The sequence below is a fragment of the Mycteria americana genome, chromosome 2 (assembly GCF_035582795.1).
Source record: "Mycteria americana isolate JAX WOST 10 ecotype Jacksonville Zoo and Gardens chromosome 2, USCA_MyAme_1.0, whole genome shotgun sequence".
In the NCBI taxonomy this organism is placed as follows: domain Eukaryota; kingdom Metazoa; phylum Chordata; class Aves; order Ciconiiformes; family Ciconiidae; genus Mycteria; species Mycteria americana.
Genome location: NC_134366.1, coordinates 167,471,701 through 167,485,438, shown reverse-complemented (window position 1 = coordinate 167,485,438; position 13,738 = coordinate 167,471,701). Strand labels below are relative to the sequence as shown.

Here is a 13,738-nt window from a genome sequence, read left to right as displayed (position 1 = left end):
TGGAGCACGATCAGACTATAAAGAAAAAAAGGTCTCTTTCTATGATGCTGTAAAAAAAATCCCTGCATGGGATTTCATTTCAAAACCTTTCTGTTTTGTTTTCACCATCTGGCATGTCCAAATAGTGAAATTCAGCAATGAAAGTTGAATTTGCTTTTACCTGTGAGTTAGTTCTATTTCTTGAACAAATATATATGTGTGTAAGTAATTATTGCAATTCGGCTGAGGCTGCTTTGAAATTTGGCACTGTTAAGAATAGCACTATAGTCATGCGAGAGCTAGCCTTGTCTGGATTTGGTTTAAAGGTGTGAAGTTAGTTTTGAACATTTAATTGCATGCAAGGAATCATATTCTCTTACCATTTATGGCTAGGTCAGGCTGAAACCTTGACTCTAGAGGCAATGTTATTACCAGGAGCCTTTTTTATCTGGCTTCAGACTGTCATCTTCTGCAATAACTGAGGTGACTGCATGTTCCTTTTTGATGCACCTCCCTTTTTGACTGATACAAATAAATCCAAGACTTATGCTCTTTTGCCTTGCTTTTTACACTTCCAAAAGTGTTCCAGGAAATTCCCTGTACCTTTGGAAAATTGATTTTGCCATTGGCTCCAGTGGAAACAGAATCTCACTGTCTGTGGAGTCTTAAGTAATTTTCCTCACTAAGTCCACCCCAATAAACCTTCGTGCATTTCAAACACTTGTGAAAAATAAGATAACGCTGTCACCAGGAATGTAGTGTATGATTTGTCAAGGGACTTTCAGCCTCTTGAATGCTGATAGTTTCTCTTTGCCCAGTGTCCCTTTCTATAGTGACAGCACTTCAAAAGTTCTTACTAGCACACATCTAGTGTTCTTCAGTTATTTCACAAACAAATGAATTTGAAAGATGTTTTGCTGTTTATAAGTCTTGTCTTCCTGACTTATGAATCCAGACAATTTTTATTCAAATATCAGCCCTGCAAGGTCAATTTAACCAGTGGAATATAAAGTAGTTTTCTGTCTGCTTTATTATTCTCTAGAAGACAGACTTCTCAAGAGTGGCATGATAGGAAACAATTCCGTAGTCCAGGCTTATTACTGTTTGTGATTAAAAATAAACCAGAAAACCTGGTTTTCATTATTTTAATTAGATCTCAGAAATTATCTTAAGGTTTTTCTTAGCTGTGTTTTATGGAAACTTTCACACTCAATATAAAATGCTTGTAACTTTTTTGAGCAAGATCCAGAATCTAAAGAAACCTGGTCTCTTCAGGATAATACAGAATATTCTGTATTGTACTTCTCCGTTCTTGCTTTTGGTTCTTTTGCTTTTGGAGTCGTTTTTAGCACATACTTATTCCACGTCAGTCAAATACAGTTTGCCAGCCATGGGCATTTAATACAGGAATGAAGTCTTTCTCTATTTAAAACACCTTGTAATTTGGCTGGAGGTAGCAGGACTGATAGAATCTTAAAGATGAAATATGGAGAAAGGGAGTATGAAACCCAGAGAATAAAAGGAAGGAAATTGTGTTATTTTAAATCATGAGGAGGAAAAAAAGATTTGGGAGAGAGAATGCTTTGAAGAGAAAGTAAGAGAAACCTACAGAATGGTATTATGTTTGGGAGTTTCACTCTTTGCAAAGCCACAAACAGCAACAGATGTTTCTTGAAAATGTCAGAGAGAATTCATTCCTGTTAGAGAATCCTAAAAATATATCATGACAAAATCTGACCATCTTGCCTTAAGAAGGACTCAGACTAATGATTTCAGGGCCAAAAGCAGACTCTTACGATCACGGAGTCTGATCTCTTGCAGAGTACAGGCCATAACTTAATCTTATAATTTTGCATCACATTTCTGCTAGATTGTAGTATATATTTTTGGGAAGGGCTAAGCAGACTTGATTTAAAGATGTCATATGACAGGGCATCCATCTGATTTCGAAGCAAATTGTCATAGTCATTAATCATGCCTTCTGTTAAAAATACTGACTTCATTTTAGACTGAATGTTCTGAGCGTCAGCTTCCATTAGTTGAAATTCCAGTTCTTGTTCTTCAATTTTATTGTTGCTATTTCAGCTTGGAGGGTTAATACTTTCAGTATTGATGCCTGACCAGAAAGCTCCCAGGCACGTAAAGAAATTTGAAGTATAATGTCTTGTCTGTGGAACTTAAAGTAACACCTTTCTTTGGATGTACTTCTGAACTAAAGTAATTTTTTTTTTTTTTCCACAAAGCAATATATATAAATTGCATTGACTCTACTCTATTTAATTGCATTATGTTGTGTAGAAGACCAGCTTACAATGCAGACTTTCAGTCTGCCAAGCACTCAAGAGACAGAGACCATCTCAAATCTTTCAATGACTTTTTAGGTTGGTATCTGAAGGAGCAATGTTTATACAAATAGGCACCCATTGTCTTTACCCCACTTCTGGTCCATTCTATGATTTTTTGAAACAATTAATGCAGAAGAGTAGAAATTCAACAGTTACTTTATACATTCTGAGAAAACGTGTACCCCATTAAAATAAAGAAATATGAATCAGCACTCTCCAAGAACAGGTCACAGAACCTACCCATTATACCTAGTGTTTGGTAGCCACCAGCATGTAAGTCACTGCATAAAAAGTGTGAACTAGTCCCAGTATGTACTTTCTCTTGCCTTGTGTGACTGTATGTGAGACTTAGGGTTACTGCAGAGATTTAGATGAGAAAGGACAAAATGTCACGATGAACAAGGCAGGCAGGCATCGTTCAGCCTGGTGTTGATGGAGCAACTTGCACCCATTGTTTTAAAATTGCATAAGCAGAAGTGAAATGTTGAACACAAAACCTCCGTATTATTTGCTATTCTAATCTTATTTTTTGTCTATAGCATATTTTATTTCTCCCTGTATCCAGAGTTAAGCCAGTGTAGAAAACCCTTTTATGATAATTTGAGTCATTATTGGAAGAGTAGTGTTAAACACATAACCAAATCTTGTGGTAAAAATAATAGATCATCTCATATCCTACCAGAAATACATCAAGAAAACTTAGTGGAAAAACCAAGAAAATTTAAATGTATTTGAATCATAACAATTCAGTGCTTGGGACAGATTGTAAAAACATGTGAACATGACCAAACATGTGTTTTAAGGATTTCCAAATCAGCTTTACAAATAGCAAAATAACTGTGCCTGCAGTTGTAGATAATTGATTTCCTTCTTCCATTTAGGCTGCACTGTAACAATTCTTTTTCTTCTTTCGCAAGTGACTATCCCAGGAGCATCTAGACTATTTAATGTTTATAGTTTAAAGATGACACTCAAGCCTTTTTTCTTCCTTACTCTGCTCTTAGCTCTATTTAACCAAAATTTTGCAGAGCAAGTGCCAGACTTCTAGTATTGTTCATTGTTCATCCTTAGTATTTTGGAAATCATCTTTATGAGGAAATATAAACAATAGTTTTCTGAACTTAAATAGAAAAAAGTTATTCCATTTTCTATTCCCATTTCAGGAAAGCAGTTTAAATGTACAGTGTGTGACTATACAGCTGCCCAAAAACCACAGCTCCTACGTCATATGGAACAACATGTCTCTTTCAAGGTAAGAAAACATATAAATTGGGCTTATTGGTAAGTCATTTAGAAATACATGGAACTTCAGACAACAGTTTTAAAATTGGCACATTTTCCTGTTTGGTGACAATTATGGCATCTTAACATTTCAATATTTTGGGAATTTTGACTTTATAGTCAGACTTTTGAGATAGGGTTATTTTGTTCATGGACAATTTTGTAATTACTGTCTTTACTTGCCAAAAATATATGTATGTTGCAATATAAAACAAACATTATTGGGTTTTTTGACTGTCAGTCCTTGAGAAAATTAATCTAATATGTACCTTAAAATGTCCTAGGGAAGTAGGAAAGTGAATCCCATACATCACTGCTCATTGCCCACCTTAATTTTCTCTGAAAGTTTGCTAGTATAATGTACTATAGATGAGTTCATATACTTGAAGAAAATTGAAGAGAATTAATTTTAAAACACCACATTTATCTGAAACATGTCTTGGAAAGAGTTTTGAAGGTTATTAATGTTTCTGTGAAGTGTTTAGATTAGAGATATGGTTTATTTTAATAAACTGTAGTATGGTTTTATTCCTAAATTTCACATTGGTTCTCAGCATGATAGGTATTGATGTAATGAATTGTGAAATGTTATATTCAGGAAATAGAAATGATACTAGTTTCTTTTCCAGAAAAATCCAGTATTTTGTATGTATGAAAATGTTCATTTTATTGTAACACTTTATCTTGGCAATAAGCATATTTCTCATTGAAAACATCATCCTATTTTCATATGCAACATCTTTCATTATCTAACAAATCATTTTGCTTCTACAAAGAGTACACTTCAGCCATTCTTCATAAGTACCAATGCTATGTACCTCCATAAAGCAGAAAGGAAGACAGTCTTTTGATTCATGGTTTAAGTTTTGGAAGACAAGACATATAAGAAAAGAAAGCAAATCATCTAAAGGGATGCTACCTTTTGAAAAAATAATTTTTCTTTCTTAAGTATGTAGTTTTGTTGTGGACTTATCTTTTTAAAAGGATTTTTTTCTAAATGAAAATACATAATTTTCCTTTTTTAATGGCTAATGGGATGAATGTACTCATAATGCAGTTCTTGAAATATAACTGGTTCTGACCTCGGGATCAGCTTTAGAGCTGTTGGCTCAGCACCTCTTTTCAGTCCTCTGTCAGCATGCATATAAGTGTGGCTATTCAATGCATTATCAGGAGAACTGCAAACACTGAAATAGGTCAATCAGGAGTATTTGTCAAAAGTAGTTCAAAAACTGTCTGTTAGTAATGAGTTGCCTTCTTCTGGGACAGTTGTTCGCATGCATATCAAACTCAGAGGAATGTCAGTAGTTGTGCGGCCTAATGATAATTTAATCCATCATATTTCCAAGCTCTGTGAATTTGCAGTCCTGCTATCTGATAGCAGATAACATATGGGACGTGCAAGTATGTAGAGAATGGTACAAAACCACAGCAGCCTGTCTGGATTATTTTCTTGAAAAAAAGATAGTTTCAGCAATAGAAAAGGAGAGTACCCCTCTCTGAAAAATTGAATAGCTGAATGTTACAGTACCCTCTGAATTGTAAGGTTAAGGGAATCTGAACACCACTTTTCTTCCTTATTTTCGCTGTTTGGAGCCTGAAGGAAGATCATGAGCAACAAGGTTAGGGGAGTGTACTGTTCGATGGACCCTGACTGCAGACATTTCCCTGCTTTAAAATCAGCTTCTTAATAAACATTTCTGTACCAACCATTTTCTGCTGACTAGCTTTAGGTGGGCCTGGTTGCTGTGCATAAAACATTTTGCATCCCATTCTGAGGTACTTGACTTTTCCCCAAGGACTTTGGTCAGTGTCTGCATTCTTCTTCAGGACCCTAATGGTGCTGTCAAGCTTCCCATACTGTGACATATCTCAGAAGGTTATTCTCAAAGGCTAACTTCAGGCACAAACGCTTGTTTTCCTAAACTTCTTTTTCTTTAGAAATGTCTCTCCCTGTCAGTTGAAGGGAGATGTATGTTCTTAAAAATTAAATAATTTAGTTCCCAAAACTTAGCTCACCAAATGGTCAGATGAATGCAAGTGCCAGTGAAAGGGAAGCAGTTGGGAGCATGTTGGAGAGAGAAGGAAAGGAAAGGAAAGAGGTCAACCCTGTCAGGTACGGTTATCTGTTAAATTAGGTTGGCTGTACAGTCATATTGTACCTTCAGTTATTTTAGCTCTCTTACTCCCCCTTTTCAGACCAAAGCTTACGGCAGCTGAGTCATTTCCTTGTAGTAGAAAGTCTCCACGTGGTCAGACCTGTGATCATCAATTATGAAAACACAGAGTTTACTGAATTACGAAAAGTAGGTAATAATCTTATAATGTTGAGAATACTTGGTGTCTTGCACATAATAAAAAGTACCAAATTTTAGGTAATGTTTAGTTACAACTTCCATTTATATTGAATTTTGGAAGGTCTCCTTAGAAGATGCCTAAACCAGAAATGAACATGGTTTCTTGGGATCAAAACATTGCACCTTAGACCTGTATCCTGAAGAGATCAGGAAATATGTTCTAACATTCTCCTTTTTGGTCCTAGCCTTTCCGTTGTGCACATTGCCACTATTCCTGCAACATATCCGGTTCCCTGAAGAGGCATTACAACAGAAAGCATCCTAATGAAGAGTATGTAAATGTAGGTTCTGGGGAGCCTGCAGCAGAAGCCCTTATCCAACAAGGTACATCTCCACCATATAAGACTTGTTATTTTTTTTGCTGAAGCAAACTTGGTGTAAAGGTAAACTTTTGTGCGATATGTGTTCCTCACTTTACTGGGTGTTACGTGATAAATCGTTACTACTTTTTAGTAATTCTGGAATGACCACCTTTTATCCTTCATTCAGTGTCCTTTGTTATTGGTTTCTAAGGGTGGATGAAGCAAAGTTTTGATTTACCTTGCCTGCTATTCATTGTTGCATACATTTATCATTTTCACTTGTTTGTCTCCTTTTCTAAGTACAGTGTCATTATGTGTTGAAATGAATGATAAATATCTGTCGTTCTACTAATAAATTTCTATGACAATTTTGCAAGGCTGAACTAAAGGTAAGGTGAAAAAATGTAAGGAGAAGAGTAAATGGCAGCAAATTATTCCCCCACTAGAAAAATGGGGGAAAAAAGAGAGTACGGGTAAAACAGGTTACAAATTGTTATGCTCAGAATCTTGTTTATGGGTAAAGGAAGCACACCTTGTCTATGTAAGTAAAGCCGAGAATTTATTGTTAGTATAATGGAAGTCTTAACAGTCTGGTTCAAGAATCACCGTTAGTCTAGATCTAATTATTATTTTAAAAAAATAATAAATTGTAGTTAGAGTACTTATATACAGAAGAAGTCTCAATAGTATTATTATTACAGTTAAAATTGTAACACACACACTTCTTAGTTTCTACTTCTTTTCTTGATGTTATGGTCACCCTTCCACTGTTTCTCTGAGTCCTAAGATGGGTGGTTTCCCTCTGGTGTTGGCTTTGGGATGGGGGTTTCAGTAAGTTGTCAGCATCTGGAGTTCTTTGCTGGGAGGAGTATGATGTTCATCTTGATGTCCGAAGAGCAACAAAGCTGGTGAAGGGTCTGGAGCACAAGTCTTATGAGGAGTGGCTGAGGGAACTGGGGTTGTTTAGCCTGGAGAAAAGGAGGATGAGGGGAGACCTTATTGCTCTCTACAACTACCTGAAAGGAGGTCGTAGAGAGGTGGGGGTTGGTCTGTTCTCCCAAGTAGCAAGTGATAGGACAAGAGGAAATGGCCTCAAGTTGCACCAGAGGAAGTTTAGATTGGATTTTAGGAAAAATTTCTTCACCAAAAGGGTTGTCAAGCATTGGAAGAGGCTGCCCAGGGAAGTGGTTGAGTCACCATCGCTGGAGGTATTTAAAAGACATGTAGATGTGGTGCTTAGGGACTTGGTTTAGTGGTGGACTTGGCAGTGCTAGGTTTACGGTTGGATTTGATAATCTGAAGGGTCTTTTCCAACCTAAATGATTCTATGATTCTGTGATCTTCCTCTCCCCTTCCAGTTGGGGCCATTGTTACATGTTTGCTTACACACATTTACGCTTTTCTTTTTCCTTGGTCTGTAGCTGCAGGTTAAATCCAAATTTACTGTTCATGGTGCTCTTCATGTATGTTAAATACTATTTTTGTTGTCCCTAAAACCAGTTTTATCCAGCTCCGGATTTGCATATTTTTAACTGACCATTTCTGAGTTGTTTATAGCTGTGGGTTCTTCACTGCCAAGCTTGTGCCCCACTTCTTATCACTCCATGCCTGCCCTCTGTGCTGCACCCTGGGTCTCTGCTTCTCAAGGCTGTCGTACCAGGCCTGCATTTCTCTACACCATATTTCTGTGTTAGAGTCCTAAATATCTCATTCTGCCTAGAACAACTGCTTGTTACTGCTGTCTCTGTAAAACTTATAGTTGTACCACACAAAGATAAAGACAAATAAAACGAATTAGATATAGACACCTGGCCAATTAGAGAAATTGCTGTCACAGATAAACTCAGTAAAGGCAACAAGGATTTTGGGGAGGATCGAAAATTCAAGATTAAGGATAAGAGCTAATGGAATGCCAGGGGGAAGAGAAAATCAGATTGTAGTAGTTTTTACCACATTTATATAGTAGCATAAAAAGTTATATGCATGGCTGTTGTTTCTGTTTATAAATTTCATCCCAGCTGAAGGGATGAAATCCCTTTCTTGTCATGCTGTAGAACTTCATCCCTTTCTTATCATACTGTAGAAACGTCGGTTTTTCTCAATGTTTTGGAATCTCACTGGGGAAAAAAAAATGTTCCTTGTAGGAGACTTGAGTTAATTAGGATTTGCATTTGGAGTTGATAAACATGAGTCCTATTGAAGTTAATAAAAATTCTCCTGATTTGGGAATCAGAAGATCTTCTGTATCTGGGTCACACAGCACAACCAAATCATTGTGGACATATTATGCAGTATGACAAGGTATGTGTTTCTGACCTGCTTGGGCCAGCAGTTGCAACTGCTGCCTGACTAGCCTCTATCAAGTTTCAATTTACCATATTCATAGATCTGAAAAGCAATTTTGCAAAATTATTCATGTATTCATATAAGGGAAGAAGACCCTTCAGACCTGATATTAAAAAAGGCCTTTGAAATTAAAGGACTATAGACGAAAAGGAAAAGGCGAGAGAACTGGCAAGTGAAAGAGTTTGGAAGAAAAGTGAGAAGGGAAACTAACAAAGATTAATGTCTAATAAAAGCTGTCTATATCTATTTGTATTGTATTCTGCTTGTTCTAAGTTACTCACTGAGCCCAGAGTGAATTGCCTCATACTTGCTCATCTTTTCTTCTCTACTCTCAACTGGGTTTTGACTGCATTGCAGACATTGCAAATAATCTTAATTGGTAATATTTATATGAATGTAGACTGCCGGACTCTACTCAAGATTCCTGGAATGAGTTTATAAATAAATGAATGATTCATAGAATAGAAGAGGGAACATGCTCATTTGAGCAACTGCATTGCCAGGGATAGACAGCAGTTTTTCATTTCTGGGTTTATATTAGAAATGAGGATGAGCCAGGATCAGAGAAATGCTTGGGGTTTGGGGGTTTTTTTGTTTGTTTGTTTAAATAGAAGTCTGTGTTCTGACATTTATTTTGGCATTTTAGAGTAATAAAGGAAAATAAATACTATGAGAATTTGATGTATTCTGCGTAGGGGACAAGAGTGTTATATATGCATTACCCATTAGTTTTTTTGTGAGACCCTGCCTACTTGCTCATTTGATAGCTTCCTTTTTTAGTTTCATTTGCTTTGTGCTGGGCAAGTCACATAAAATTTTTCCCCAAATTGTTTCTTTTCTCTTCACTGATATTCCCTGCTGTCCATTGTTTCGTTTATGTATTTCTCTGGGAGATGGATTTTCTATATGTGTTTGTGTAGCAACTTGTGCAGTACATACATGATGATCCAATTGTGGCCTCTATGTTCTATTACACCGCTATCATCACATGCTTTCTTTTAATATAAAATAATAGTTGTCTTATGGAGATTTTACGCCGATAAATAAATTGTTTGGAGAGCACATGTCAATGTCATGATGGAAAAAAGTTGTAGAGCTGTATAATATATGTGTGCATTATTTTGTTGCAAACATCAGTTTTAGTATTTAAAGTAGATAAGGTGTGTAATTCGTTGACTTTCTCTAATGTTACCCATTACTTTAAAGAATCATCTAGAAATTAATTTTCCTGAGCTTTCATATCAAGTCACTGACATGGAGTTATATATTACCAGTTTAATTCTATGCTTCCATTATTTTTTCTTTAATTAAAGTCATAGTGACAAAAGTTACAGCTTTAATTTATCTGGTGTATTGTTACAATAGTTTCAGTATCAAAGTAATGCGGAAAAGTGTCCTCTCTTTCACGACAGCAGTTTTTTCCTGATACTACAGATTGGTGTGAAATGAGTATTTAATGTCATTTTCTGTAACTGATAATATCTTTGTCCTAATCTGAATGAAGGTATTTTGCTTTTGTGAACTGTTGAGTGTTAAGCCCCTTGATAGGGAAACTATTTCAGTTTTGTATAGACATGGAGTATTGAGCATCTGCTACAATGCTGAAGACTTAAAATACATTGAGAGCAAAAAGGGGAAATTGTAGAGGGATAATAAGTGTCAGTGAAAGACCCTAGCAACTGCGTGTAGTTATATTTTGTTTTATCAAAATAAAAAATTTATTTCTGTTCACGTGGTAGAATACCATATGGTAGGTTTCCATTACTGTAAAACTGAATGCTTTTTCTAATCACCTGATTCATAAAAGACTATGAGCAATGAGAACTTGGCTTATAACCATCTTATGAGAGTATATTTGAAGCATTTGAACATGATGGGTAAGAGTCATCATTTGCCATGATAATGTGGAGACAGCCATCTGGTGGCTTAGTTCCTAAAGTGGCATAACGCCCTTCCCTAGCCATTAGATTTGTTAGAGTGAGTTCTGGTCACCTAATGCAACAATTTATCACATGCAGATTATTTCTGTTCTACTTTAGTCAATAGGGGGGAAAAAACAGAGCTACTTATTTGCATAATTACAAGCAACTGAGATCTGACATTTGACCAAATGACTTTCATAAGAAAAAGAAGTAAAAGCTGTTTAATCTAGTGTAGGAAATTGGACACCTATGATTTTGTCATGCTTAGTTTTTTTACCTGTAATGCTGCATGCTCAGGCAGTAAGCATTGTGCTAAATTCATGCTATGCATCATTTTGAAGATAGTCAGAAAACTTAGGTTTACATTTTTGTGTGTTAACATAAACAGTAGAAACTCTCAAAAGCAAAGATAGTTGGGTGAAGATCACATTACATTGTTAACTCTTGCTGGTTTGCTTTGATAACGTGCCAAAAAACTTAATAATGTTTGTTTGAAACTTGAGAAAACTAGAACGGCTGTCTTAGAGAAGATAAATTTTTAAAAAATTATTAAAGTATGCCACTACTGTGTATGTTAAATATTAAGACCTCAGTGTTGTTTATAAGCACTTAAAAAAATTCCAGCACTTACTGAAAGAGTACAGTGCGCTATGGTTTTGCATTGTGTTCGGAAGGCTGGCACACCAGGGCTTTGCAAGACAACAGGGACCCGGTATTTAAAGCTGAAGCTTGTCAGAGACCCATCTTGTAGATTTTTGGACTACACGTACAATTTACATTTGAAGCCGCAATGATATGTAATGGAGTAGGCATTAAAACTAGTTTCTAAGGAACTCTATTATTTGAAGTAAAAGAGTATTTACGGGGCAAAAACATTAGTTCAGAATTATTTAAAACATGTGCTAGGCTTTGTTTCTGGTGGGCCTAAAGCAGAACATAAGTCATAGACACCCTCAGACTTGAAAAAAATTTCACTAGGAAACTATGACTAGTCTTCCTTGGTGCTGCTAAACTTGAATTTCAACCAGAATCATGACTGGGGGAATGATTCTGCACAGGCCGAAGCATCCCCTACATTTGCAGTATTTGTTGTGGCCAGGGGAGAAAATGGGATGAGGTTGGTCAAACTTAGTATGCTGTCATTCTTTGAAAAAACTTTCCCCTCTTTAATGTACATGCCACTTCTAGAATGACTTTTGTTAGCAAAGCAAGTACAAGTTCTCACCCAGTAGATAAGTTATTATTTACTTTGCCATTTATGTTCTCTCTGTTACAGTTTGGCTATCTCCCTTAACATTTAGCTTCTCAGAGATGAAAGCAATACTTCTTACTTGGACCTAATTGCGGAAATGATGCTGTATCTGAGACTAATGCAAATAGTCACCTGTTCCTGCTCTTTCTTTCTAATTGGTCTGTGGTAGGGGTTCCCCAGGGAGAGAGGTGTAGAGGGGCGGAAAGATGGGAACAGCATTCCTGCAACTTCACATCCACTGAAGGGAGGCATGCAGACGGGGAAGCAGGATGGCTATACCTTCCCAGATATATGAGTTGTTCCAGACTCCTTCCATTACCGTTATCCAAAATTGCCCTCTAAGCATTGTGAGAGTTCAACTACTTTATTTTTTTTCCCTTTTTTTCATGTTGGACACATGGCTAAAGGAATCCCTTTTAAATTACAGTTATGTGGCTTGATTGAGGTGGGGTCAAATTAAATGGGTCCTTACTGCCTTGAAAAAGAATTGATATGAAAATAACTCAAGGATTTATTTGTGTTTCCTTATAGGTGGCATTAAGTGTCCTGTTTGCAGCTTTGTGTACGGTACAAAATGGGAGTTCAACAGACATCTTAAAAACAAGCATGGAATGAAGCTAGTGGAACATGATGGGGAGACCAAGTGGGAGGTAAAGCAAAGTTGCCATGGTTTTGACCCTAAGATTTAAAAAAAATCTAGGGAGAAAAGTAAGGATAAGAATAAGAAATATTAAAAAATGTGTTCTTGACTTTATGTAATATCAGGAGGTCGTGTGATCTAATCTCCATTTTGAGTGCATACATTGCTATGACTGTTAAGCTTGACTGCTTTAATATCTGGTAGGATTAACGACATTGTAAGTGCTTATTTCTGTGTTCTAGGGCTCTAGTCCTCTATTTGCAGCAGAAAGGGTGAAAGTTTTAGCAAAAAAAATGAAATTGAAAAATTTACTGCATTTTGTTACATGCTAAGTATTCACTGGTGTTAACTGCAAGATGCGCAAGGCTGCAAGCTTATATTGATTTAATAAAGGAAGCTTATGTCTTGGTCCAGAAAAGGTTAGAATCTAGAAAACTGAATTTGTAAATTGGTCAGTTAAAAAAAAAAAGGTACAGAGTAAGTCTTCTGTCATTTGTTCTGTGTTTCCAGCTTCAGTCCAAAGTGTATGGGAAATCACAGTATCACTAAGATCAGACCTTAAAAAATTTAAGTTAGACCTAAGAAGCTGGGTTAGAAAAAACCAAACCAACAACCTGAATTTTCTCAGTTTGGGGTGGGGTAGAGCAGCTGCCTTGAGAGGGCTTACCCTTTCAAGCTTTCGTCTGCTGTCATATGTGTAGCTATTTGTTTTAAAATCAAAACTGTTACTCTTACAGAGCAGAGCTGACTGTAGATGCAGAAGCTATGGGGAAAACCACAGAACTATCTAGACACTTCTATTTAAAAAAAATTACAGTTGGCAAGCTGAGTCTTTTCCACTGCCTGAGTAGGCTGTTGTTGCTGTCCAATGAGAGGAAAAGCCAGAAGTTAACTGCAGTTGGCTGACCTCCACAGTTTAAGACCTGTTCTGCTAAATTTCAGGCAGTCTAGCCCCCCTTATAAATCTAATGCCTGAGTTGGAAGAGCCGTCCTGCAGTTCTTGTTTAACAGTTTTTGAGTATCCATGGATAGAATGTTAAGTCCTTGAAAAATATCGGAGTAGGTTCTATATGGACAGTTATTCAAAGAAGACAGGGCAAGCATTTTTAAATGTAGTCCTTCAAAGTCTTGTATCCACATGCATTTCACAAACGATTCTCTGTACACTCTCGCAGTAGATGCCCAAACCTGAAAAAAATAAGACGACATCCACAATGCGAGCATGTCTCTGTTGCTGAAATGGCTATAAGTTTCAGTCTATAAAGTCCCATCTATAAAGTCCCATACTATAAAGTCCCATCAGAGCAGGAATAC

General features: G+C 36.5%; 1 protein-coding gene across 4 annotated transcripts in view; it reads left to right on the top strand.

Annotated features, from left to right (window-relative positions):
• ZFAT (zinc finger and AT-hook domain containing) overlaps nt 1-13,738 on the top strand; it is a 149,009-nt gene that overhangs the window by 115,607 nt on the left and 19,664 nt on the right. For 3 of the 4 annotated variants that reach the window (XM_075495320.1, XM_075495318.1, XM_075495319.1), the window contains exons 11-13: nt 3,488-3,576; nt 6,148-6,286; nt 12,316-12,434. In XM_075495320.1, the coding sequence (XP_075351435.1) occupies nt 3,488-3,576; nt 6,148-6,286; nt 12,316-12,434 (347 nt within the window). Of the gene's footprint in view, nt 1-3,487; nt 3,577-5,804; nt 5,912-6,147; nt 6,289-12,315; nt 12,435-13,738 lie in introns of those variants that run through there. The other variant, XR_012774596.1, reaches the window with a different exon arrangement.